The sequence below is a fragment of the Xiphophorus maculatus genome, chromosome 19 (genome assembly GCF_002775205.1).
Source record: "Xiphophorus maculatus strain JP 163 A chromosome 19, X_maculatus-5.0-male, whole genome shotgun sequence".
NCBI classification, from domain to species: Eukaryota; Metazoa; Chordata; class Actinopteri; order Cyprinodontiformes; family Poeciliidae; genus Xiphophorus; species Xiphophorus maculatus.
This window is the reverse complement of record NC_036461.1, coordinates 24795701-24821541: the sequence shown is the minus strand read 5'-3', so window position 1 is coordinate 24821541 and position 25841 is coordinate 24795701. Positions and strand designations below refer to the sequence as shown.

Below are 25841 nucleotides of genomic sequence, written 5' to 3'. Positions count from 1 at the left end.
TAATTTTGAGTGTCATTGTTATGACATATGTATAATTAAATAACATTATCTCATAACTTTTGACTGTTAAAGTCAATGTGATTTTAGATCTCAAAATTAAGATTCAGTCGTACTTATTATTTCGCTTGTATTATGAGTCTGTTATTTTGACTTTAAAATTACAAAATATTACTCTGTCTTTGTAACTAGAACTTTAAAGTCAAACATGATTTGAAAAATATTTTATTGTTACCAATAATATTTTTCTCTCTCTTCTTTCCTTTTTTTTCTATTTTTTTAATCTCTACTATGGACCAGGAATCCAGGACACTGTCTTTAATAATGTTTGAATTGAATTGAAATCGTGAGTCTAAAAGTCAAAGGAAAAAATAGTCAAAAAAGTCACAATTATTATTTTGAATGCCACAATTAGATCAGTACATCTCAATATTTAATTTAAAATCTTGTAAAAGTTACTTTATAATTCATTATTTTGACTTCGAATGTCATAATTATGACTGCATGTAATAATTACGACCATGTGTCCCAGTTTTGTTTTGTTTTTCGTCGTCGTGGCAGTAATGGCCCTCCGTATTCCTCCAAGTGCCCGCGATGCTATGAATGTTATCGCCTCCTTTGTCGCCCCCTACTGGCCACTCGTTCAACAGCAGCAGGACGTTTTGACAGCAGCCAGCTCCGATGGCTCCAAACGGAGCTCTGCGCCTTCGGCTGCCCGCAGATGACCCAGCCGAAGCACCAGTCGCCCCGTCGCCCCTGTGAACGGCCCCTGTATCCATGTCTCCGTGCGGTAAGTCTGCTCGGCCCGGCAGCTTCCTCTCTCTCAGCGGGGCCGCATTTCGCGGAAAGCCGTCCGCTGCTTTCTTGTTGCTCCGCTAAGGCCACGGCGGCTCCGGGCTCGTCACCCGAGATGCCAGCGCCCGGCGGAGGGCAGATCCGACGTACTGTTGTGTCTGCTCTCTGTTGCACGCCTTTAAGGTGGGAGGTCCCTGTTCTGCAAATGTTCCATGACGCGCAGATGGGGGGTTTGCAAGGGGTTCTCACGTCCATGCAGAGACCCCCTCCTCCTCCCCAGGCTTTCCCCCAGCACATGACTGCTGCTGATCCCCAAAACAAACAAGCGAGCTGTCAGGATGCTGTGCCGAGAGAGCTGCTGCAGGATGTCAGAGCTGGTCTGCATGCAGGGAGGGTAAAAAAAAAAAAAAAAAAAAAAAAGGCATGTGAGCTCAGGATGTTTGATTCTAGGATGTTTTATATAAAAACTCTGACATTAAATTGTTGGAGGATTAAATGCGATGTTATATCATTGAGCAACTCAGGGTTGGTTAGCTTAATAAAGTCACATTAAGCCTTAGTTGAAGTAATCACTGAAAGAGCCCTATGCGCAGGGAATAATAAAAACTGATTCCAAAAGACTGATGTCAAATTAACATCTGTGTTTTACTTTTAGAAACTCGGTTACGTTCATTTTAGCGCAACAAAAAGCAAACAAGTAGGAAAGAACTCCTGTTGTGTTTCTTACTTGTTTTATTGGGATTTTATCCGATGGACCAACACAACAAAGTAGCACATAAGCGTGAAGTGGCCGGCTATTTTCAGCATTTTGGCCAGATAATAATCTGAAAAGTGTGGTGTGCTTTTATTTTGAGATTCTTACTTTGTAGGACTGCCATTTGTTGCAGTTAGAGCTGAAAAGCTATTTGCTGTATGTCCCTACCAGTGTTGTATATTTCTAGCTTACAGGTTTTGACTATTATCTTCAGCCAAATAAGTATGGATATTAATGTCACAGTCAGATTTAGTTCTGGGCTTTTAATTAGCCATTCCAGGACATGGACAAGCTTTGATCCCTCCCCCCCAATGCTTTTCCCCACCTTTCTATTCTTTCTGACCAGCATGACACTGCCACCACTAAGTTTTTGTTTTTTGGGGATATGAGCCAAAAAGTGTAATTTTCTGGTCTCATCTGACCAAACTAGCTTTTTTCCATAAAGGTGCACAATTAGTTTGTATCCTGTTTACAGATTCTTCCATCTGAGCTGTGTATCTCAGCAGCTCCCCCAGAGTAACTGAATAACGTACAAAAAAAAATGTGTGAAAGAGCTTCAGGAGTAAGACATTTGAAATATATATTTAAATAAAACGCTTTTTTTGTTGTTGTTGTTGAAAAGGCTGGTTTTTTTCTGCTTGAAGGGATTGGCATGTTTCTTTTTCCAGACTCGTCACAAACTGATGAACGTTTTTCCTTGAAGCCAGACTGAAATGAAATCAGATCAATAATATTCAAATGAGTTTATTAAGCATCGATTCCTCCATATATCTCAATATGATTAACACTCAGTAGAACAGGCGAGCAAATTTCCAGCATCTCAGTCACGACAGCGTTTAAAGCCCTGCTTAATTTTGTCCCTTTTTTATTCTTATTATTTTTTTACCCTCCTTTGATTTTATGCCAGAGGTGACTCTCTGAGTGGCACAAATGGGACGTCTATCAGAGCTGTAATTACGCGTTATTACACAGCCAAAGTCCTTTTTCTTTTTGTGGCCGCTCGTCTCTCCTGTCTTTGTGCTGCAGTCTGTGGCAGTAATTATACATGTAGACAGGAACGAGGGGAAACTGTTTCAGATGTTGGCGCGGTTGTCATGGAAACACACAATCGTGCGAGATTATTTTCAGGTACAGCTGTTAACGACTGCGTGCACGGAGAGCGTACGCGCTCCTTCGAGGACAGCGGGTGGGGGGAGGAGGGGGTAACAAGGCGGCCGATAACGATGATGATGATGATGATGATGATGATGATGATGATGATGATGATGATGATGATGATGATGATGATGATTTCTGAATTAACAGGGACAAAAAAAACAACAACAAAAAAATAAACAAGAGCTGGTTTTTAGGTGTCATGGTTCTCCTTGTTATCTCTCTCCGGCGGCATATGTCCACCTACTACCAGCGAGCCGGGGAGGAAAACCTCATTCCTTCCATTCATAAAGATTCCCTCCATCTATTCCTCCTCCTCCTCCTCCTCCTCCTCCTCCTCCTCCTCCTCCTCCTCCTCCTCCTCCTCCTCCTCCTCCTCCTCCTCCTCCTCCTCCTCCTCCTCCTCCCATCCATTTTAGCACTATGATCATGTCAGGCCCGCTCGTAGTCAGGTGGCATTCGATCACATGCAGATCTCTGGCAGATCTGAGCCAGTCGGCGCTGAGCAGAGCAGCAGATAGTGGAAAAACGGCAAGCGGTGTGTGCGTGTGGGTGTGTGTGTGGAACATCCTGGGGGACAGACCATTATATTTATAGAGACGAGCGACTTGACCTTCACTGCACGTTTGAGTATCAGCCATTTTAGTGCCGCTCCTGTAGACACTGAATACGGCATAATGGATCTGAGCTGCAGTGCAGTTCATCAGCTTCCGTCTCATCGTTTGGCTTGTTTTAGCTAATAATAGCTCACCGCAACTCCACACTGTGCGGTGTGACTGTCGATACCCAAGTTTACGGATTCGCTTTTCTCTTTTGTACTGCTGTGTGCAGCAATGCTGTATGGTGGAGGAAACGGCAGATAAAAGCTTGCAGTCTGAGTGGAACCTGTGAGATTATGTTCAGCTAAGTCATTACACACATATGGAAACCTGGGGCTGTTGTTCTGTTGTGTTAAAAAAAAAGGGGGGGGGGGGGGTCTGAGATAGTGATCCACAGAGGTGGCCAGTTGTTCTCACCTACTAATAGATGAGCGAGAAACTAAGGAGGGTCCTCTAAGCAGCTGAATATAATTTGTCGTTGAATGCCAAACCTTGATTTAGCCCCAAATGGAAACATGTGGCGCTTTCTAACAAGCTAAAGAGAGCAGGGGAAGTCTTATTCCCATTATGCAAATTAGACTTTTTTAAAGTTTATGTTGTGCTATGATGTTATTCCTCTCATCGAAAACATACCTGGAGTTTTGCTTTAATTCTTCTACGCGTAGTTTGAGAAATGTGTTCATTCGGCGGTGCCTAAACTCTTGCTCATACAAAGCTCCGCCCATTTGCTCAAAGCTCCGCCTTGGAGTTTCAGTCTCCAGCTGAGCTCAGCTCCTCCAGACTAGCGGCCGCAAACACCTAGTGAAACCGCGCGTCCGCTGAGCCGGTCGTATGAACTCCCTTTCAGTCCGATGCTCCGTGATGCTGATGGTAAACGGCATCATGGAGCAGCACTGTCGTGAACAGGTGAGGTTAACAAACAGTCACTGTCCGACACTCAGTTGGACATTACTCTCCAATTAAGTGAATGATTTCAGTAATGGGCTGAATACAACAAATCCATGCTGGATTTATTTATTTTTTTTATCTGCAATGAGTTTTGAAAACAATTTTTTCCCCAGTTCACATTGATGCACCAGCTTCTATTGGTAAATCGCTTCAACAAAGTAGGTTGTAATTTTGTGTTTATGACGTGAAAAAAATGGAAAGTTAAGAGATCAAACAGCGTTTTAAGGACTTATATTCCTTTATGTGAACAGCATTTTAAAGTAAAAGCCGGTCAGGTAGTTTTAATGATGATCTGTTTTGCAAACTGAAGAGGAAATACTTCAATCATGTGAAAAATATTGAATTTATATTTATTTATATATTTCAGATGTGGTTTGTACTTCTTTGTCTTATTTGTGGATCACCAAATTACCTAATCAGGAAGCAGCACAATCTTTTCAGTGACTAAACTAACTAACTAACTAACTAACTAACTAACTAACTAACTAACTAACTAACTAACTAACTAACTAACTAACTAACTAACTAACTAACTAGTTTAGATAGTTATTTAGTCACTAACTAATAGTAACTATTAGTAATAGGGGTTTAACTATTACTAACAGTTAGCTAGCTAATAGGGGTTTAACTGGACTTTTTCTTTTATTTCAATTTTGACAAAACCAGAATTAATCAGTATCATTTGTACATTGGGAACATGTGGCAACCCACTCCTAACTCAGGCTTATATAATGTAATGTGCAGGTCGCGCCTGGAGGAAGTCTTCATTAATGCATAGCCTGTGTCACATTGAACCCACAGATCATATTCATCGGATCGGGCTTCGCAGCTGCACATAATCGACAGCATTGTCCCGGTGAGTTAATGACGCCCTCATCACGACTCTCTCCATTCACAAAGCGAATCCTGTCGTGACGGGAGGAACTGGCTCTGAGCAGGCCGTGGGTGTCGGAGCGCGCCGAGCGAGCCTCGGTTCCTGCGGCAGCCTGACATCCAGCCGCGCGCTGCCTTTTCATTCAGCGCCTGAATAGACTCACGGTGTAGGAAGTGTACATTCAGAGGCATGTGATTAGAGCTTTTCAGAGGCACTTCTGCCTTTCTCCCGTCTCCCCGGCGTGAGCTGATGTGTCCCAGGGGGAGACGGGATGACAGGAGTGTGTGAATGCGTGTGTACCTGAACGACCAGAATGCAAGAAACTTCAGGATAAGACAATAATCTGAAGGAGTAGAAGAGATCGACCAGGCTTTTCTTTACCAATGTAATTTTTTAAAAATGAAATCTGATCTGCCGACCATCATTTCTTTCCCCCCGATTTTGCTTAGTATATGCTTATTTAAAGAAATTACAAGCCTACCCTGATTCATGCATCACAACACAGAGCTGTAGTCAGATATTTACACATATACTGAGAAACAAAAGACATGCTCCTATTTTCTTTCTTCCCATCAGACATTAGGTGAGTCTTAATCTATTCAATTTTAGGTCAAAATAATTTCTGTCTGCTAATTTCCAGAATAATGAGAGATATTCTTTTAGCACGTTATTCACATTCAGAATTTTTCATGTATAAAGATTACCATGCCTACTATTCATTTTGAGAAAGCCCAGATGACGATGTCATGGCACCGTAAGCTTCTGACGATCTAGTCTGAGTTAAAAGAAGACACACCTGAGGATGTATTTCAAGGCAACGCCTCAAACGTGCTGCTTCCTTCAGTGACATCAGGGAAAAATGACAAATAAATCAACCCCAGAAAAAAAAGCGTCTTGTAAACTGGCAGGGGAGTGCCACTGTGTATACACAGTGAAAATACGTCCTGAGCTGAAATACCGCTCAGCAAGGAAGAACCCATATCTCCGAAAGTAAAATGAACACAATCACCTCGCAAGTTTGAACAGTGGGGTGTCAGCTCCATGGCAAGTGTTTTGCTGCAGGAGGCGACTGGTGCACTTCCCGAAACAGGAGGCGTCTCGAAGAAAGAACCTGATGAACAAAATGCTTGAGTCAAATCAAACAGTTTTAAGTCGGGTTTATTTGTATATGCAGCTCAAAGTGCTTTAGAGGATAAAAACATAATACAGTAACTAATTATGAATGAACATTACAGTTTGCCAACATCGAAGTCATCAAGCAAATAGGCATCAAACATACATATCAAATAATGTTCCAGTTATTCTGAATCATAAGCAACTCTAAAGACAGGTGGATTTTTAGCCTCGATTTAAATCAACTCACTGCTATTCGGCTGGTTTGCAGTTTCCTAGAAGTTTCAGGTTTTCCCCCAGTGTATTATAAGCCTGGCGGGCCACCAGACCTTACTTGTGCCCCCACCAGGCTTAGCATTGCTTATGTAAATATTTGTTTTTTAAATGTTTGCATTTTTTGAAAAGACTTTATAGTTGGTGTTCAGATATTAATCTTCCAATCTTCCAAGAGAACATGATTATCAAGTGATATTTTCAGATTTCCTCTCAGCTTTAAGCATTTAACTCAAAAACACGACGGGCCGCTGGATGAATGACTCGCACCCAACCACCGGACTTAGCAAGTTTTTTGGGGGAAACCTTGAGTTTGTTCCAAATAGTTTGAAACGCAATTGTACCAAAAAACTACTGAAATGTACGTGAGCTTATGAATTGGAACAATGTTGATAAAAACGTTTCCCTCTTGCCTAAAACTGGAACGGTTTAGTCTGATGTCTTGATGTGAGAGTGGGTTATCCAGTGTATGCGAACATTAAGTTTCAAGTGTAGATTTCGAATTGAACCATAACTCTCTTTTGGTTTAAATGCATTAAAAGGATGGAAAAAGCCGGGTGGGTTTTCAGTTTTGATGCAATTGACAAACTGCCGTTTCAGCCGCCAATAATCGATCAGAGCTTATCGGAGGGAAATCGGTGCATCTCTGTTGAGTAGAGGAAGTTGATGTTTGGCTCTTCGGATCATGACAGCCAGCTCCTCGCTTTGTGTGTGGAATGAGGCAGCTGCAGCTCTGCTTTTCTAATGCACAGAGAAAGAGAGATGGAGAGACAGAGGAGAGGGGAGGGCAGCGGAGGGAGGAAAACGTCCTTAAACGTGGGCTGTTGTGCAATCCCTCCCAGGGCCCCTTTGCTATTTTTGTGCCTAGGTCCGCACGTCACGGTTGGGTATTTTCTCTGGTGACTTGCTCGCATCAATAGATCTTCTAATGTACACCCAGTCGGCCAGCGGCTTCCCAGCTGATGGGACTATTCCTCGCTAATTTCTTTTGTTGTTATTCCCACCCGGACATGAGCAGGACAGGGGGACGGACCGGGCAGCATGAGGAATGTCACATATGACTGTCGACATGGGACGGGGGACTGTTCAAATGTCAGGTTTGTATAAGGATTATATTTGATCTGTGAATGTCAGCTGCTGTAGGAGCCAAGTCTTTCCCCCCCGGCCCCTTACCAACCACCACCACCACAACACTGTGTGCTTTATGTCATTGTCATTGTAAAGGGGAAGAGAGAGAGAGCTGTTGATTCATTCTTCATGCTTTGCTGCCGCGGGTTACACCGCAGAGGTCTTTTTTTTTTATTACCGTCCAGCTTGTTTTCATCTCCTTATGATATTTATGGATTGGTTGTCAGCGTGGGTCCTCACGCCCGTTCCCTTTAATGGGCAACTTAGCCTCTAATGATGTAATGCGGCGGCATAACGATGCTCTCCGCGAGCCAGCGTTTGGTCGCTCGTTGTTCTGTCTCCCTTGCGTGGAAGGAAGTCGGGAGATGTGCCCCCACCTTCTTAAACCCCCCCCAAAGGATCCGTAGAGATCACATCTCCATCCATGTGAACATACTGTACCGCCATCGGCCCACGTTCATCCTGAAACACACCTACGGCCACCCACCTGCCTCCTGTCGTTCCACGTCATTGCTGCTGTGTCACATATTTCAGGATAGGTGCGCGCTCGTTGTCCGGACTGTGAGGAATTTTGAAAGAGGGGGGGGGACAAAAAAAGTCAGACTTTCTCAGTGAGAGTTTGGATGTGTCGGCCCCCCTCATCCTTGCTTTCAAAGGTATGCATTGTTTGTGAGGGTCTTATCTTGTTGTCACTCTGCACCCATATTTCCCTTCCCTCATCTCCTGGCTCACAGAGGATGGAAACAAACCAATGAGGTCACCTTGAAAGGGAGCTCCCTACCAGGCCTCTGAGTGTTGTCCCCCCCCCACCCTCCACTACACCCTTTAGTTTACCTTATCTGTAAACCTCCCTACTGAATCACAGACCATTCTGTTAAGCCTCCGGCTCCATCTTTTCCTGCTCTTCACTGTAGTCTGCAGAAGCCGGCAGTTTATTTGAAAGCAGGAGCTACCGAACCACAAAGTAGATGCTTTTTAAAACAAACAAAAAAAAAATCTTTGTCAGGTAGCAAGGTCCTCCTCACGACCACTTTCAAGCGTCTCGGGGCATCTCGAGAGTCACCTTGGATTCCCATCCTCTGGCTCGTGCTTGAGCAGTGCGCGTTGAGCTAACAAAGAGAAAGAGGAGAGCCAGAGCAAGAGAGCGAGAGAGTCGGAGGATGTCCTAATTAAGGGGAACTCAGAGGGTTTGAACCAGATAATCTTACATAACCTCATTAGGGAGGACACTGCGTTTGATACCGAGAAGATGGAAATGACGCGTCCTCAGATACCCGTCCTCTCGGCGTGAGGCGAAGACGTGGCGGAGGAGGCGGCTCGGTTAAACCACGGAGTCGGGAGTCAGGCGTGTTTGCATGCAGTTCAGCATGTGGTCCTGTGCACCCCGGCGTGTAGGTGATGACTCTGTCGGCTCAGACAGGTGCATGGATTTCAGTCCAGTGATAGGAAACAGAAATACCTTTGCACGTGTATCTCAATTTAGAGCATCAAAAAGATATTATAGTACAGGCATTTAAATTAAAAACTGAAACATATATTTATACACAGGTTTTTTTGTGATGATGATGATGGCTTGCAAATTCAATTAAGTTCCTTGGAAAATTTTTATTTTACTCAAGATCTTTTGAAATGCATAATTGTTGGCCTATTGAAAAGTATGTCCATGTACCCAATACTTGGCTGGGGCTCATCTTGCATAAATTCCTGCATCAATGTGGAGTGGGATAAAAAGCCTGGGTTGGTTTATGAGAGGTCTTCAACTCACGTTGACGTTTCTCTTGCTCTTGACAATAATCTATGGATTCTCTCAGTGTTTAGGTCAAGCTACTGTCCTAGCTAATCCAGCGCAATGATAGCATCATTAAAGTAGGTACTTGGGGAAGTGTGGGCAGTTACCAAGTCCTTATGGACAATGAAATCAGCATCTTCGGATTCCGAGCTTCATAAAGTTTTTCAGCGGATGAAAACACAAAGTGTACTCCAAACTTTCCAGATAGATGACTGCACTGACTCTAGACTTGAAAAAACACAGTGGGACAATAGCAGCAAATTGTGTGGCTCCCCAAATCGTCACTTGACTGTGGAAACTTCTCTCTGGACTTCAGGCAAAGTGGATTATGTGCCTCTCCACTCTTCCTGCAGACTGTGGGACCTTGATTTCCAAATAAAATGCAAACTTCATTTCCATTTAAAGAGAGGACTTTGGAGACTAACCAGTTCTTTTTTCTCACTAGACCATGTAAGATATTTCTGATGTTGTCTCTGGTTCAGAAATATCTTAGTACCAGGAAAGCTACTGTTGTAGTGCGCGGTGTCTCTTGAAGCACCGATTTAAAGCTACTGTTCACACTTTGTGAATGGGATTTACTTCATTGTCCTCTCCAGGCTTTTTTAAAAAAATTTCCTGTATCACCTTGACCTTTTTTTAACCAAACTCTTTTTTTTCTCACTTAACTTTCCATTAAAATGCTTGAATCAGCACTTTGTGAGGAGCCAGCCTTTTCGGCTACCTTTTGTGGCTTAAACTTTTAGTAGACTGGCAGCAGACTTAAATGACTAAACTAAATCCTTCATTGATATCGTCTTTGCTGGAATGTATTGGCAAACGTTTCTCATTCATCACATCACATGGACATTTTTCCCACTGCTAAGCCTTGTGCTTTTGGCCTTGCCGAACAATTAGACATAAGATTTACAGAAATTTTCTTCTATCAAAATTGTGTTTCGCTAAAGTAGAACTGCCATGCTAAATGTATCTAGGCCCACTAGTACAGGAGGCACTGTGCATTGTTTCTTGAGATCTTCAACATATTAGTGCAAAAAGTCAACAAGCTAAATAAAATACAAAACACAAATTATATATAGGATAAGTGCTATGATGAAAGTGTAACTTCAGCTCCTCACCTCATTGGCTGGAGAACGAGTCCCGTTAGAAAAATCCTATGCAAGTAAAGTAACTTACAACAAAGCCTCTCAATGAGATTAATGAAAAATATTAGATAATCAGCACTAAACCCTCAAAAAAGACCAGCTGCTTCCAACTATATTCCAACTATATTCCAGCTATATTCCAACTATATTCCAGCTATATTCCAGCTATATTCCAACTATATTCCAGCTATATTCCAACTATATTCCAGCTATATTCCAGCTATATTCCAGCTATATTCCAGCTATATTCCAGCTTTATTTTAAGATGTCAAATCATTTTCTTATTCACTTCAGTGAATAAGAAAATGATTTTGGAAACAAGTCAGTGAAAAGCTTTGCAGCCTGTTGTGAATATTGTCTATCCTAAAATAAATGTGACAATTGAAAGAATGTATCTCAGTATAAAATAAATTCATATATTGTACTTTTTATCCAGCACTCATGTATTGCATGATGTTTTCATGCTTTGAGATAAAGACGTTAATTTTTAAATGGGCTCACTCAGAAACACACACACACACATTCTCCGAACATAAATGTTAATTTAGTTATGCTTCTACGTTTATGGTTCTTAACACATAGCTGATATCCATTATTTATGGTTTTAGGACATTTGGGCTGTCTTCCAGGACTTACACAAGGAGCTTTTGGAAAGAAAGAAATTTTTTCCATTCCTCCACACTCTGAGGTTGCTTTACACTTAACACTCCAGTTTTATGTAGGAAACTTTTGACATCCTTAAATAACTCTCTGTTTATTGAAAAGACTTGATCTCTTTTTCTATTTCCAACATTTTATCAGCTTTATTTGCTACATGCTTGAATTGTGATTTGTTGTGGTTTGGGTTTTTAATCCTGTTTGCTTTCTTTGTTCTTTCAGGTGACTCCTCCCTGCCTCTCACATATAAGTTAATATCACTAAGGTCACACAACACACACCGTCCTTGAAAATTGATCACAAGTGAACTCATTGGATTCATGGAGTCACTCGACGCAACTGCAGGGGTGAAGGGCGCCGCCGAGGGTCAGGAAAAAAAGATTGGACGGAAAAAAGGCACATCAGAAGCTGTCCTGAGACCTTCTGTCAAATCGGAAAGCAAAGGGTGGCATCAAGACTTCGAAGAAGTTCAGAGCAGAGGCACGTGTGGTTTTAGTGAAATGTCTGACTCAGGGAAATCTCCGAAATTTGAAGATCAGTTCTCACAAGCTCAGTCCACAAGCCATCCAGACTATGATGTGTCTTCATATCCGCTACAGTCCACAAAGCCCTTCTCTGTTGGGAGACAAAAAGCTTCAGCACAGTCGCCAGGACCTGGGAGTCAAAGGAAGTCGCCCGCTTCAGCCGAAGTTCAGCAACAGTGTTCCCATTCAGGGATGGACCAGCTGTCAGAAGTGACGGCTAAGGTGGAGCAGAAACCACAAAAACCAGGAAAGTATGTCTGCGACTACTGTGGCAGGGCATGTGCCAAACCCAGCGTTCTTAAGAAACATATTCGCTCACACACCGGCGAACGGCCCTACCCATGTATTCCCTGCGGGTTCTCCTTCAAAACCAAGAGTAACCTGTACAAACACAGAAAGTCCCATGCTCACTCAGTCAAAGCTGGAACGGTGCCATTATCAGAGCTTGGGCCTTACAATGCCAATATGGAGCAGGGGTCTGTTGAAGGGGAAGGAGAGTTATTCTCTGATGCTGAGCAAAGCACGGACACGGACGAGGACACTCTTAATGACCCACTGCTGCTGCTGGACTCTCCAATGGAGGGATCAGATAACACTGCTGTAAAAGTGCTAAATCTCATTGCTCAGAAAAAGGGAGCCACGTCAATGTCAGGTCAGGATGGTTCCTCCCAATCCCAAGAAATCAATGCCTCTCCTGTCACAGCCGAGGCCAGCCGTGCAATCCAATCTTCCACTATCAAGCAGAGGCTCGCGCTTCGGCTGTCAGAAAAGAGAAGTGGCGACTCGGAGCAAAATCTGTCCCTTCCAAGTCAATCCAGCAAGGGCAGCACGGACTCAGGCTACTTCTCACGCTCTGAGAGTTCGGAGCACCAGACTGGTCCTCCGAACACTAACGCAAAGTCCTACCAAGAAATCATGTTTGGGAAGTGTTATCGGCCAAGCCCTAAGCAGACATCGTCTTATGAGTCTGGGGAACTTTCTGAGAAAGGCTCTGAGAAAGGTGTGTCCCGTGTTTTCACTCAAGAAAAAGATGCAGTTGAGTCAATCAAAATAAACACCAAACTGTTTCTAAAGGAGGAGCTAAAAGAGTCGCAGTTAGACGCCAGCTGTGACATGGGGCCTCTGATCCGAAGCAACTCAATGCCAACATCCTCAGCCGTGAGTCTGACTATGCCACAAGCCCTTCGAGGCAGCCACTCGTTTGATGAAAGGGCAAGCACAGGGGGCATGAGGAGACTAAAACGTCAAGGTGCCATTGAGCTACCTGGGCACGATGGTCACACCGAAGCTGACAGTCATGGAAAAATTTGTGAGGCTTCTCCGTCTGTGTTGGACATGGAAAGCTACACCACTTTGGGACTTGGTACAACTCAGCAGAAGCATGCAATGGAACTGGCGACTCGAAAGCGCCGCAAAGAGAAGAGGGAGGAAGAGGACTTGCTAGGGCAATATGAGAGCCATCATAAGCAGTGTGAGGAAATGTTTGATTCAAGCAAAGACTACGATATAAAACAAGCTGCAATGGGAATAATGGCTTTAGGTAGGGGACATTTGGACAGGTGTGACATGGACATATTAATGAACCCTGACATATCAGGCCGAAAAAACCTGGGGAATGTAATTTCAGTTATCCAACACACAAACTCAATAAACAGGCCTCAAACTGACCTGTCAGAGCCATTCAAATATTACAGTCAACGACTGGAAACTATGTCATCATTACAAACAGTGGAGGCCATTGAATCGTTTGAAATGGAGCATGACAACAGATTAAGCCAATCAGTTCAGCTGGGGCCCAAACTCGTGCGACAGACAAATATACAAGTCCCAGAAATCAGGGTCACAGTGGAGCCTGACAGTCCAGAAAAAGCTTCGGAAGTGCCAGTGAAGGAGCCAGAGAAGCACGTGGAGGAGTTTCAGTGGCCTCAAAGAAGTGAAACTTTAGCACAATTCCCTCCAGAAAAGCTCCCTCCAAAGAAGAAACGGCTTCGCCTGGCTGAAATTGAGCACTCCTCTGGTGAATCAAGCTTTGAGTCCGCTTGCACTAGTCTGTCGCGCAGCCCGAGCCAGGACAGCAACTTATCCTATAGCTCCACATTTTCCTTTGACAGAGAGGAGAGCTTAAAATCAGCCTCTCCAGCCAGGCAAGATGAATTTGGCAAATCTCTGGAGCTTTTATCTGTGCCAGGGTGTGGGCACTCCCTCTCTGTGCTCAGCCAGCGTCAGCAGCATGAAATGAGACGCTCCTCCTCAGAGCAGGCGCCATGCAACTTGCACAAGGAGTTCCCAGAGGTTCGCAGCATATCATTTGACTATGGCAGCCTCTCTCCAACCTCCAAAGTTAGACACGTGGACATCAGCGTTGTAAAGGAGAGAAGGAGGGGAAACTTGGTGCGACAGGAGTCGCTGAATATGGATACTGAAGTTACACAAGTCCCTTCACAGGTGTTTCCAAAGTACCTCGGCAGCACCTCCCCTCCATTTGTGGCAGGCACTGTCCTGCCACAGACTTTGCCAATATTTTCTGTTGGGAACACATTTCCCCAGCTGCCCAATCCCAGCCTAGTTGTTCCTGTTAGAATTCAGACACATGTGCCGTCCTTCGGCAGTATCACATACACGTCTTTATCACAGATCTTTGACAATCAGTATGACAGTATTAGCTCCACAACGTCCACCCGCCAACTGCAGAGTCAAACTGCACGCTTACATGGACATCTTGATTCTCACAATGTCTACTCAAAGCAGCCCACAGCCGACACCCTCAGTGTTGAGGCCCTGGATTTGTCATCGGCTAAGCTAAAGACAGGCATCCCTCTGTCTCTGACCTCCAGAACTATATCAACTACTAATGCCTCGAGTGGGGGAGCAAACAAGCGGATGCTTTCCCCTGCCAGCAGCTTGGACCTATTCATGGAGGTGAAGCAGCAAAAAAGAGTCAAGGAGGAGAGGATGTTTGGGCAAATCGTCGAGGAGCTGAGTGCTGTGGAGTTGGGGAAATGCCATATGAGTGAAGAGACAGGGCGCAGGTCAGAGATGCAGGTCGCATCGACACATGTTACGGGTGATGCAAGCAGGACTTCATTTATTGCACATCAAACAGTGACTGAGCCCACTGAGTCTGAGAGCGCTATGGAGAGTAGCTCCCTGGAAACAAGCTCGCCCCCTTACGCTGTCGTATCAGGCAGCAAAGCAAAGGAACGCATGCAGATGGATGTTGTGGCACATCTGGGTGCCAGTCAAGACACCCTGATCTCGGGCGCAGAGCATTCAAGACTCTTATCTCAATTTCCGAGCCTTCGCACGACAACAGGCGTGAGCTGGTGTTACCTCAACTACACAAAGCCGAGTCTCTCGCAGGGCGATGCCCCCCTCACCTCCGTGTACGCCACATGGTGTGTGAGCTCCCACAATCCAAACCCCCTGGAAGTGAGCACCAGCATTGCTCTGGCTCTGCTACGGTCCAGACAGAGAGGAGACAAGGTTATATACTCCGTAGCTGCAATGTGCCAGCCTGGCACGGGGAAACTAGTTTCATCCCTCATCCTCTGGAGACAGACCTTGGAACAGGTGAGTAAATGATCCCATCTGTTTGAAGACTGAAAGAGAGAGAGAGAAAAAAAACTAAATTATGGGTTACCTGGGGGAAAATGTGCTTTTTATAGAGTATGTAATTGGTTTTGCTGATTTCTTCTGTTTGTATAATGATTAGATAAATTAGCACCTCAGACTGTGCTGATAGCTTTTCATCTCTGCAAGAGATAACAGTTTGAAATGCATGAGGTTTGAAGGACAATTTTATCTAGAAACTCATGATGTACGCTTGCATCATTTGGCATAATGATGCCAAACAAATCTCTCTCATAACTGGAGAGATTTGTTCAGATGAATCTCTTGCTCTTCATTAATATTTGGAAGACGTACATTTATATTTAGTAAAATGATGAGATATTAACTCCTAGGCTGTAAAACAAGGTGCTCATCTATCTTCTCTGTAGTTGAGTTTATTTTCATTGAAAATGTTTAAAACAGTTAATATCTGACCTGCGGTAGATATCTCTTATAGGGACTTCACTCTGGATATGTCCAGATCCTTTTACACCTGGAGGCTGAAGCTAAGAAGTCAAATCATAATCATAGCGGTTTATACAACTTGTATTTTCTGTCTGACATATAATAGTGGTTTAACTGAAAGCTGTCTTATTGATTTTTACACTCTATTGCTTATATTTGGTAGTTACTGCAACTGAAAATACCGGAAGATGATTGCTGGTACAATGCTCCTCCTCGCTCTCTTTCCCGTGCAATTAGCCCTAGATGTCGAATACAAACATAATTGTTTCAAGCATCATAAAATAGTATTTGCATAGACTACTCTGATGTTTTTGAGATAGAAGTTTGCATTAGTCGGTTATTTTCCCTCGTGAGGTGATGAGGGTAATTATCCTCATACCTAATATTAAGAATAGATTTTTTCAATTGATTAACTTCGGGTGCATTCACACCAGCCCTGTTTATTCCACGTTAGTCAAACTCTGCCTCATTTGTGTAGGAAGTTTGGTTTATTTGGGGAGGTGTGAATGCACATTCCAACTCTGATGCAGACCATAAAAGCGACCTCTGGTCCGCCCACGAACCAAAGTCTTGGTTCGGTTGACGTGAACTTTGGTACAATTCAAATGAACGTGTGAAGGCCAAGCAGACCAGAGACTGCTCCAAAAGCAAAAGACTGTAGCACACGGCATTCTGGGTAAATACAACCAAAACAAAAATTCAAGTCAAGCACTAGTGGGAGAAATTTTACAATGGCAAAAATCTGACGCCGCTCCATTTCTGTCTACATTTTGTGAAGAAGGAAGCTGCGCTCAGTGTCTTCTTCAGAGATTTTTGTGTCGCTTCTTACATTAGTTCTTGGTGCAGTGCCACCAAGAGTGACAGGGGGTGGCAAGTTTTTCAAAGAGCTTGTATTACTTGACACAGTGCATTTCAAAAGCACACCAATTGAAAATGTAAAAAATGTTTACAATTTGAAAACACACGTAAACTAGTGACTTAGCTTTTTCAAACTGTAAAACGCAACATGTTTCATTCTGTGTTGAACACAGAAGAATAATTGCTGTTGCTCTGCCTGCAGCCTGCATTAGATAACATCTGTTTCAGTGTAAATTGTCCAACGTAAGCATCACCGTTCGTAAAATATATATATTTTTTGGAAAAACGAATATGATGTGGTAGAGATAGGAGTACCTGAAAGATGATATAAGTCGGCTTTGGTTTGAACTTTGAACTTGAACTGCCGCTTAGTTCACCCAACACAGGAACAAACAATTTCAGCTTACCTGTTTATGCTAACTGAATCCATTCATGGAGTCTTGCTTCTGCCTGCATACCAAAATGGTAGGAAAAGTCACATAATTTAAAGACGTGTTGCCCTTCTTAATATTGTACACACCTCTTTGATGGCGTCTCGAGGCGTGCACCGCTATCACCGGCTGCTTTGTGAGCAAGGCACAGGAGGGGAGCATACAGTATACTTGTACAACAAAACCAGGGTTGAGAGAGGTGGGAAGTAATCTTTGCACTCTAGTTTGAATGCTCGCTAACAACATTCATATTTGGGAAACAATTCAGAATTGGAGAACTCATTCTCTGTTTGTATTCGGAGAAATTGTGCCAGACGCAAACTTTTGCCATAACAGCTTTTTTCTTTATTTGCTAAACGAAGACCTCAAGCGAGCGGTCTAATGCATATAAGATATTGACTGCTTACTCATTTTACCAGAACCTCACTTTAAAAATCCTTGACAATCCCTTCAAAGAACTTTGATGGCAGAAAGCCATAGGTTGCCTGCAGTGGGTTTTTTTCCCCAAGCTACAGCATAATACATGTTTGCAAAACATGCCGTGTAACACTATGTGTGACACTTAATATCGGCCGCGTCAGATTACAGTCGATTCTTTGGCCTCATTCAATGGGTGTTAACGCGATGTGTGTTCATCTGATTCAGCTGCAGAGGAAACCGGAGTCCAAAGAGGTGGACATCACCTACGGGAAGAAGGCGAAAGACATCAGCTGCAGAGCCAAAACAGCCAAGGAGGAGTGGAAAGAGAGGGAGGCCTCCGCAAACCAGGCAGTGCCAACACGAATTAAGATCTTCGAAGGAGGGTCAGTCAGCACACAAGTCAAGTTCTTGTAACACTTGTCAATGTCATTTGTGCTACAGTTATTTTTAGGTATACGAACTTCATGCACCGGCAACCTATACTGTCTTTCCCCTTCAAAACTAAAAAAAAAACAATGCTACGTTTCATGTCCGTTTTAAGGTACAAGTCCAATGAAGACTACGTGTACGTCAGAGGTCGAGGTCGGGGGAAATACATTTGTGAGGAGTGTGGCATTCGCTGTAAGAAGCCAAGCATGCTTAAGAAGCACATCCGGACCCATACGGATGTGCGACCCTACATCTGCAGGGTTTGCAACTTTGCCTTCAAAACCAAAGGTGGGTTCTTCTAATTATGGAGGAGGGAATTGTAAGACCTACAGCGGCAGTCGGAGAAGAATCCTCTATATTTGAAATGAAAGAAACTTGCTAAATATAACTACACAAGATGAAACAGTTTGCAACACTGGCAAGCATTCTGTAGTTTGTGTTGTTGCTAGAGATATGACTGCATTGTTGAAAATCAACAGGTGAATACATTTAGTTATGTGACAAACCAACATGATTTTAAAACAATGTGGATAAAAATCTGAAAAGTGTGACTAGGACTTGCAATCAGTCCCCTAAATAATATCCAGTCCAACAAAATGGCTTTAGAAGTAATCTAATTGGTAACTAAACTGGATTATGAGGACCGAGGATCCTATCAGACAGCGCAGGCATAAACCTGGAGAGAAATTTAAAGCAAAGTGAGGCCATAGAATGATCTCACAGAGCTTGGTTCAATCCACAACTGCAAACCTGCCAAGACAGCTTGTCCACCTAAATGGACAGGCCGGTCCAGGAGAGCATTAATAGAAAAGGAACAAGCTGCCACATTGTATCTCTGGACTAACTGTGGAGATTATATCTCAGGTGGGAGAATAGTTTCCATCAACCACTCCACATATCTGGCTTTTGTGAAGTGGCAACATGAAAGCAATTATTGAAATAAAACCATAGGAAAGTCCTGCTCACAGTTCACCAGAAAACACGTCGAGGATATAGTAAAAATGTGGAAGAAGGTGCTCAGGACAGATGATATCAAATCTGAATTTTTTGCCGTTATGGATAAGCAACATGTGGCAGAAAAAATATATCTGTGGATATGCATATCTTCTTGAAAGCATCAGGTGTGGAACATGCTAGTGTCTGCAGAATACAGTGGAGAAGCTTTACCTCAGACAGAACAGGGAAGCTGGTTAGAGACTCACTTTGTCCATCAGGACAATTGTTTATATCAATTCATGTTGGAATGACTCAAAGTTCAGACCTACATCCAATATAAAACTTGAATGTTTCCACTCAGAGATGCCGTCTATTCAGTCTGACTGAGCTTGAGATATTTTACAAATGTTGGCGTTGATGTGCAACGTTAGTAGACTGAGGATTTGTAGCTGTAACTGCAGCAGCAGGTGGCTCTACAAAGTAACGGAGGGCTGAATACAAATGAACGTCACACAATAAGACTCTTGAAAGCTCTGTCCTACTGTGCTACTATAAGATCTCAGGAAAAATGTTGAAGTTTGTCATTGTAACACAACTAAATATTAGAAAAGGTTCTCTTAGTTTGAATTAGACATTTTAATCGTTTCATCACTCTGTATTGCAGTTAGCATTTTCTCTCAGAAAGCATAACTCAAATGTTTGCCTTGTATAACAGGAAACCTGACTAAACATATGAAGTCAAAGGCGCACATGAAGAAATGTCTTGAACTGGGAGTTTCAGTGACAATGGATGACACAGACATACAAGAACATGGTAAGATCCTAAGTTGTAACACTGCTGGATTTGTTTTGCTTTTTTTTTCGTGGTGAGATGCAATAAATGCTGCTAAACTAATAAATGCATCTTTTAACAATATTTTGACAATATCCAACTAGAATCCAAAACAGATGTGGCAGCAACCACCAAGCATCAGTTCTCAGATGCTGAGGACTCCGAAGGAATGGACGAGGAGGCCGATGAAATAGATGAAGATGATGAAGAGGACGATGAGTATGAGGGGGACTCCACCCCAAAGCTGCTTTCAAGAAGTACGAGTCCTCAGTCATGCGGAGTGACCTCGGTGTCCGTTACCGTCAGCTCTGCCATCCACGGTTGCTCGCTAGCTGCTCTGCCCGGCGCGGACGTTCATCAGCAATCCTCTGGGAAACGCTCGAGCACGGAAAACCGTTTCACCCTGCCAACAGAACCGAGGGAGAAGTCTGTGGATGAAGACTCTCTGAGCATGCTGCCACTGGACCAGACCAGTCTCCTTTTCGACCCGTACTCTTCTTATCTGCTGTCTCCTGGCTGGGAATCGCCCATCAGGGAACCTTCTCCCTCACGGCTGCGGTATCCGTCCCCAAGGCGGGAGCTGTCCCCACGAGGGCGGTCTTCACCGAGGTGGGACTCCTCTCCACTCAGGCCTGGGTCACCCATCTTCAAATCCATCCAACACCCCTGCCCAGTCTCGTTGGAGAGACCAATGTCTCCTGGGACAGACATACCTGGGAAGCGAGAATCATCCGTGAGGGGCAGGCAGAGGGTTGTGCTGAGGGCGGTGTCACCACGCAGAGGTTCGCACCAACATAAAGGCGGCTGTGATAAAACCAGACACCAGGCAAAGATGGAGATGGCTCAGCAACAACAGGCTGTTGAAATGGTAATACTTTGTTTATCTGTTACCGTCCCCTACATTCACATTTTATTACAACCACAAACTTTCATGCATCTTTTCTGGGGGGATTATACTGTAGACCAAGGTAGTTAGATTTATGGTGGAAGGGAAATGACACCTGGGATGAGATGCTAGTGCAACAGCACTTCTGCCTTGCCACAAGAGGGTCCTGAGTTTCTCATGTATGGGTTCTCTGGATTACTCCATAAAAACATGATTCCTAGGTTGTAGCAACGGTGGCAGGAGTTTATCCCGTAATTGGTGGGCTGCCAGTTTGATCCCTGTACCATCTGCCTCTGCTGTTGTGTCCTTCGACAAGATACTTCACCCGCTTTGCCTGCTGGTGGTAGGCAGAGGGCCACCAGGCAATATGACAGCCTTGCTTCTGTGAAACTGCCCCAGGGCAACTGTGGCTACTGTAACTTCCACAACTATGTGAAAGCTACATCCAGCTCTATCTGCAGATGAGCTAGGTCTATCTCTATCTGCAAAACTGGTAGAGTCAGACCCTGAACGACTACCCCTCTGATTGCTGGAGACACTCGCCAGCAGATGGGCAACTCGCCACCATCAGCGTGTGAATGTGTACTTGAATGGTGTGTGAAGTGCTTTGGGATCCTCTGAACATGATAAAGTGCTACACAAGTACAGGCCATTTACCGTTTTACCGTCTGTGTGTTGGTTCGTGGTTGTTGCTCTGTGATGGACTGGTGACCTTTCCATGGTGTTCCCCATCTGCCGTATAATGCCTGCTGGTGAGTGTCTCCAGCGGTGACTGGGAGAGAGTCTTTCAGGGTCTGACTACCAGTTTTGTAGATAGATATATACATTTCTTCCTATTCTTTGCAAATAGCTAAAGATCAGACATATTGCATGTTGAATGAAGTGTGTCTATGAATGTCAATTTTCGCATCGTGGTGAGGATTCTCAGTTGAGTTTATGTCGAGACAGTCTAACATTTGAACATGGTTTAATCTAAACCCTGGTTTAAGCTTCTCCACAAATTTCCCCTCAACCTGTCTGCTGTGTTATTTGGTCTTTATGATGCTGTTTGTTCACTAATGTTGTCTAACCTCTGAGGCCTTCACAGCACAGCTGGATTTATTTGTCTACTTTGTGTTGGTCTATTCCGCAAAAATATCAACAAGAAACGTTGATGTTTTCTAGTGTGATAAAATGTGAAAACCTTGGATTGTGAATGCCTTGTAAGCTACGATATAATTCATTTTGAATTGATCCTGAAGTATTTGCATAAAAAAAAACCCATGAATGTTCTCTAAATACTTTGTTACGATGGCCCTTCATGATGTTGTGGCAACATTTCAGTCCTGATCCAAACGATGCCCTGACAATCCATCATGAGAGCTTCATTTGAAACAGTTTTCTTCCTCAGCGAAATAACTCACATTCCTTCATGTTTCCTAACTAATATATGTTCGCATGGTTGCGATGGAACTGCCGCTGACTCTTGCCAATAATATCGTTCCAGGATCAAAGGAGCTTGGCTCCCGCTCAGCCGCCCGGCGCTGCCAGTTCTCCTCACCAGAACGTCCTCAGCCACCTCCCTCTTCACTCCCAGCAGCAGGCACGCTCTCTGCTCCCCGTCGTTCCTGTCGGAGGGCTCCAGATGTTGCACTCCCAGGGTTCGCCCAGCGCCGACGCCGTCGGCCCCTCCTCCCCGGCGTCCAGCCCTCGGAGCTGCGGCGGCAGCGGGGAGGGATCCGTGCATGGGCCCGAGACGGGAGGAGACGACGTCGACGGCCGCCAGGAGAAACGTCCCGAGAGCAGACAGGAAGAGAGCGTCCAGACCTGCTTGAAAGCCATTGCCTCGCTGAAGATTACTATAGAAGACCCTCATTAAAACCTTCGACTTATTCCCACCCCTGTTACACCTGCAACCATCCTCATCCCTTTAACCACCTTGTCTTTATCCTGTTAGAGGCAATTTAATGACATTTCCCCTGGTCTCACATGATCAAACTCCACAGAGATTCTCTGCGGGATGTTTTGCAAAAAGGGGGGAAGAATCATTACTGGGTGCAGTTGCAATATGGAAAGATATTATGCTAATATGCCTTTTTTTGTCCGAGATCGTAGTTTGCGCACAATTGCACAACAATTACATTTATGGGTCCTTTACAAATGTCCTTAACATATACTATTACTTAGATGCATATAAGCAGTGTATCTTGCAGTGTGTACTTTGAACATAGACTGTCGTTTCTGTTAATCATATCAAGGTGTGATGCAGTAGTGCTGTAACTAAAGACTATTTAAAAGGGGAAACGTATGTGTACTATGAAACAGTCTGACCAAATTTTAAATAGACGCTTCTCGTGCAGTTGGGTGCTTCTGGGCAAGCAGCAAGGAGGTATGTGCCTTTTCTTTCTTTTCCCGCTTTTCTTTCTTTTTCCCGCTTTTCTTCGTTTCCGGAACTGAGAAAAGACGACGTCTACGGACTCTCTCCGAGAAGAAGCTGCACTTTCTGGCAAAGGCTTTGTGGGTGTGTGTGTCTTTTTTCGACAGATGGATTTATGTGACACAATCTTAAACAAATGTTACTTATGTTGCATTTTTCTTAATGTCGTGGTTTTTATCTTGGTACAAAAAAAAAAATGCATGGGATTTGCTATTGCACAACCATAGAGGAATTAATTATGTAATTATCAATACTGTAAGATGTATTTATATATTAGAACGTAAGCACTTATTGATACTGGTAAACATTTGACTACTATTTATATGGTATATCTGTATTTATGCAGCAGTTATGCAGTGAGCCACTCCGACGTTGCTTTTGATCTCATGACGTTGCTTTGACTGACCTTGTTTTCTTCGCTTATGCAGATGATCATGAGGGTTTAATGGGTTTTAAAGATGCACTTTCATCCTTTTTTTGTTTGTTTGTTTGTTTGTTTGTTTTTGGTTCGATGATGAAGCTGCTGTTGAGTCAGGCGGAGGGAAGAAGAGAGTAAAAATGTCCCGTTTCCTGGTGGTTGTTGAAACATTCCTCGTTTTTTCCCCCCTCGTCTCTCATCGTGCGAAGCGTTTTGCACACAAATCCAAGGGGCTGCGGTGGTCAGTCGACGCTTTCACGTTTTCATGTCACACCCGGATAAGTCCGCGCCATTTGCTGCAGGTTAATACTAAAGTAACAATACCGACGCCCTGACTATTAGCGCTTCAACTGAAGTCCGCAAGTAGCCACTCATTCTAAAGCATTACTACTTCTTTGTATATGTACATATGTGTATTTTTATGATTTAAACTATTTTTGCAGTGTTGTATTCCGAGAACTTTTTATGTGGATCTCTATCTCTTTCAGAGGTAAAACATCTGCAGAGGTTTCATGAGGGAGATTAAAAAAAAAAAAAGAAATAGCACAGTGTTTCATCTTTTTAAAGAAATGCATTTAGCGTTTCTTGAAGCGCGGCCATCGGGTTTGAGACTGGATTCAAACATTTTGAAGCTGAAAAGCAACCTTCGTTCACTCATGTTTACATAGAAAATTTAAAAGGTGCACTGCTTTAAATGTGTGTTCTCCTCCGTGGAGACGGATGGCGCTTTCCTTTTTTTGTGTGTGTGTCCTTTTATTTGTGGTGGTGGAGCCTGGAAATGCTTTAATACGTGAAGGGAAAGTGAGGTCTGCTTTGGCATACCGTATATGTATTCAGATTCTGTTGCTTTCTCGATGTGCATTCATATTCACCGACCTGCATTGTGCCTCTCATGTCAATGGCAATTCCCTGTAAAACATATAGAGGATGAATCATTTGTACCTCTAACCTGAGATGGTTTTTTATTTTCTTTCTTTCTTTGAGGGGAGAGCCTCAGTAGCCAATCTGTTGTTTAGCTATTCGCGTCGAAAATCTGGTTAGTCTTGGACGGAGTGCCTCTTTTGTGCTATGAGGAATTTATTGTTTGGTGCTCTACTTTTTCAGATTAAATTCAAAACTGTTTTAAAAGGACAACCTTTCAATCACGGCTCTGTGTTGTGGCTCATTTCTTTCTGATTATTCTCAACGGCCTCCATCCCTCTGCTCTCGTATAGCTTCGACGTGGATTAAGCGAGACTCCACTGGAGGAAGGCTTTCACGAGCAATCGCTCAGATTTTACCTTCAGGGTGGGGAAAGACTGAGAGCATCAGGCCGAACCCTTTGTGCTGACATCTTCTGGCGAAAATGCGCTACTGCAGTCAGAGAGTGCGGCAGGACCGAGAAATGAGCGCGTCCAAAAATAGTTGTCACCTTGTCGACTGAGATTCAACCACATTCAAGGTTTATATCAGTCGGCATGGAGTCGATTGGACCGGCATTGTCGTCCCTGCTGCTCTACTGAAGCATTTCGGAGAAAATATGGCGCATGGTTTGTCTGTGAGAAGAGGTTTAAAATGATCAGACACCAAGTTATGATTAGAAAATGGAGAGTCCTTTCAGGAAAGTTGTTTAAATTGCAAAATCAAATTTCTTTTATGTCATGTTTGATACATACAGCATTTTTGTAACAGCTGAAGTGAACATATATACTTAATTATGTTATAAGATGACACAATGCTTAATACCGCCACTTATGATTATAAAACAGGCACGAGTTTCAAAGTCAGAAGTATGAGCTTTAAAGTGAAAATATAAGATTTAGAATTTGAAGTAAAATGTCAAATTGTAAAATATAAAGTCAAACTTGAGAAAATTACAATACTGATAAGAATAATTTTGAATTTTAAAGAAAATCTGTTAGGAATTTCAGAGGTGGAATGCAAAACATTCAAAAATATGATTTCATTCAAAGTCAAAATCAGAGTTTAAAGAAAAGAAATCTGATAATCATGACACAAAGTGCCTGTGTGTGTTCTGTCACGTCTTCTCTTATCTAACACAACAGGCAACAAGTTTAAGGAAGGATAAAAGCTGATTTGGGTTCAGCAAAGTTGGCTTCTCTCTGGATAAATTTGGTTTTACCTTTTGCTAAAACTTGTTTAAAAAAAACATACACTTTCCTTTGTAAGAAAATTATATTCGTAACAATTTTTACCCTGATTACAAATTCTTCATCTGCATGAACGGGCCAAATTTGCACCATTTCTGAATTGCCGTTGGGGGCCACAAAAAAATCAGTCCAAGGGCCACAATTGGCCACCGGGCCGCACTTTGGACATCCCTGGCCTACATGACGTCAGGAGACCTATATACATTTTTAACATTCACACTGTGGAGGACTTTTTCCTCTAAA

The 25841-nt window shown here is 43.4% G+C and overlaps 1 protein-coding gene across 3 annotated transcripts; it reads left to right on the top strand.

Annotated features, from left to right (window-relative positions):
* Positions 1-259: 259 nt before the first annotated feature.
* LOC102223971 (transcription factor HIVEP2-like) lies at positions 260-24593 on the top strand. 3 transcript variants are annotated; one of them, XM_023352493.1, is made up of 7 exons: positions 260-787; positions 11447-15318; positions 17757-17914; positions 18073-18248; positions 19612-19710; positions 19833-20596; positions 22101-24593. In XM_023352493.1, exons 2-7 carry the CDS (start codon positions 11545-11547, stop codon positions 22470-22472), a joined length of 5343 nt encoding a protein of 1780 aa, XP_023208261.1. In that variant the 5' UTR covers positions 260-787; positions 11447-11544; the 3' UTR covers positions 22473-24593. The 3 variants fall into 3 exon arrangements, with proteins under 3 accessions (XP_023208261.1, XP_023208262.1, XP_014324342.1); XM_023352494.1 differs by lacking the exon at positions 260-787 and adding an exon at positions 5050-5104; XM_014468856.2 differs by lacking the exon at positions 260-787 and adding an exon at positions 6840-7605.
* The last annotated feature ends 1248 nt before the right edge of the window (positions 24594-25841 follow it).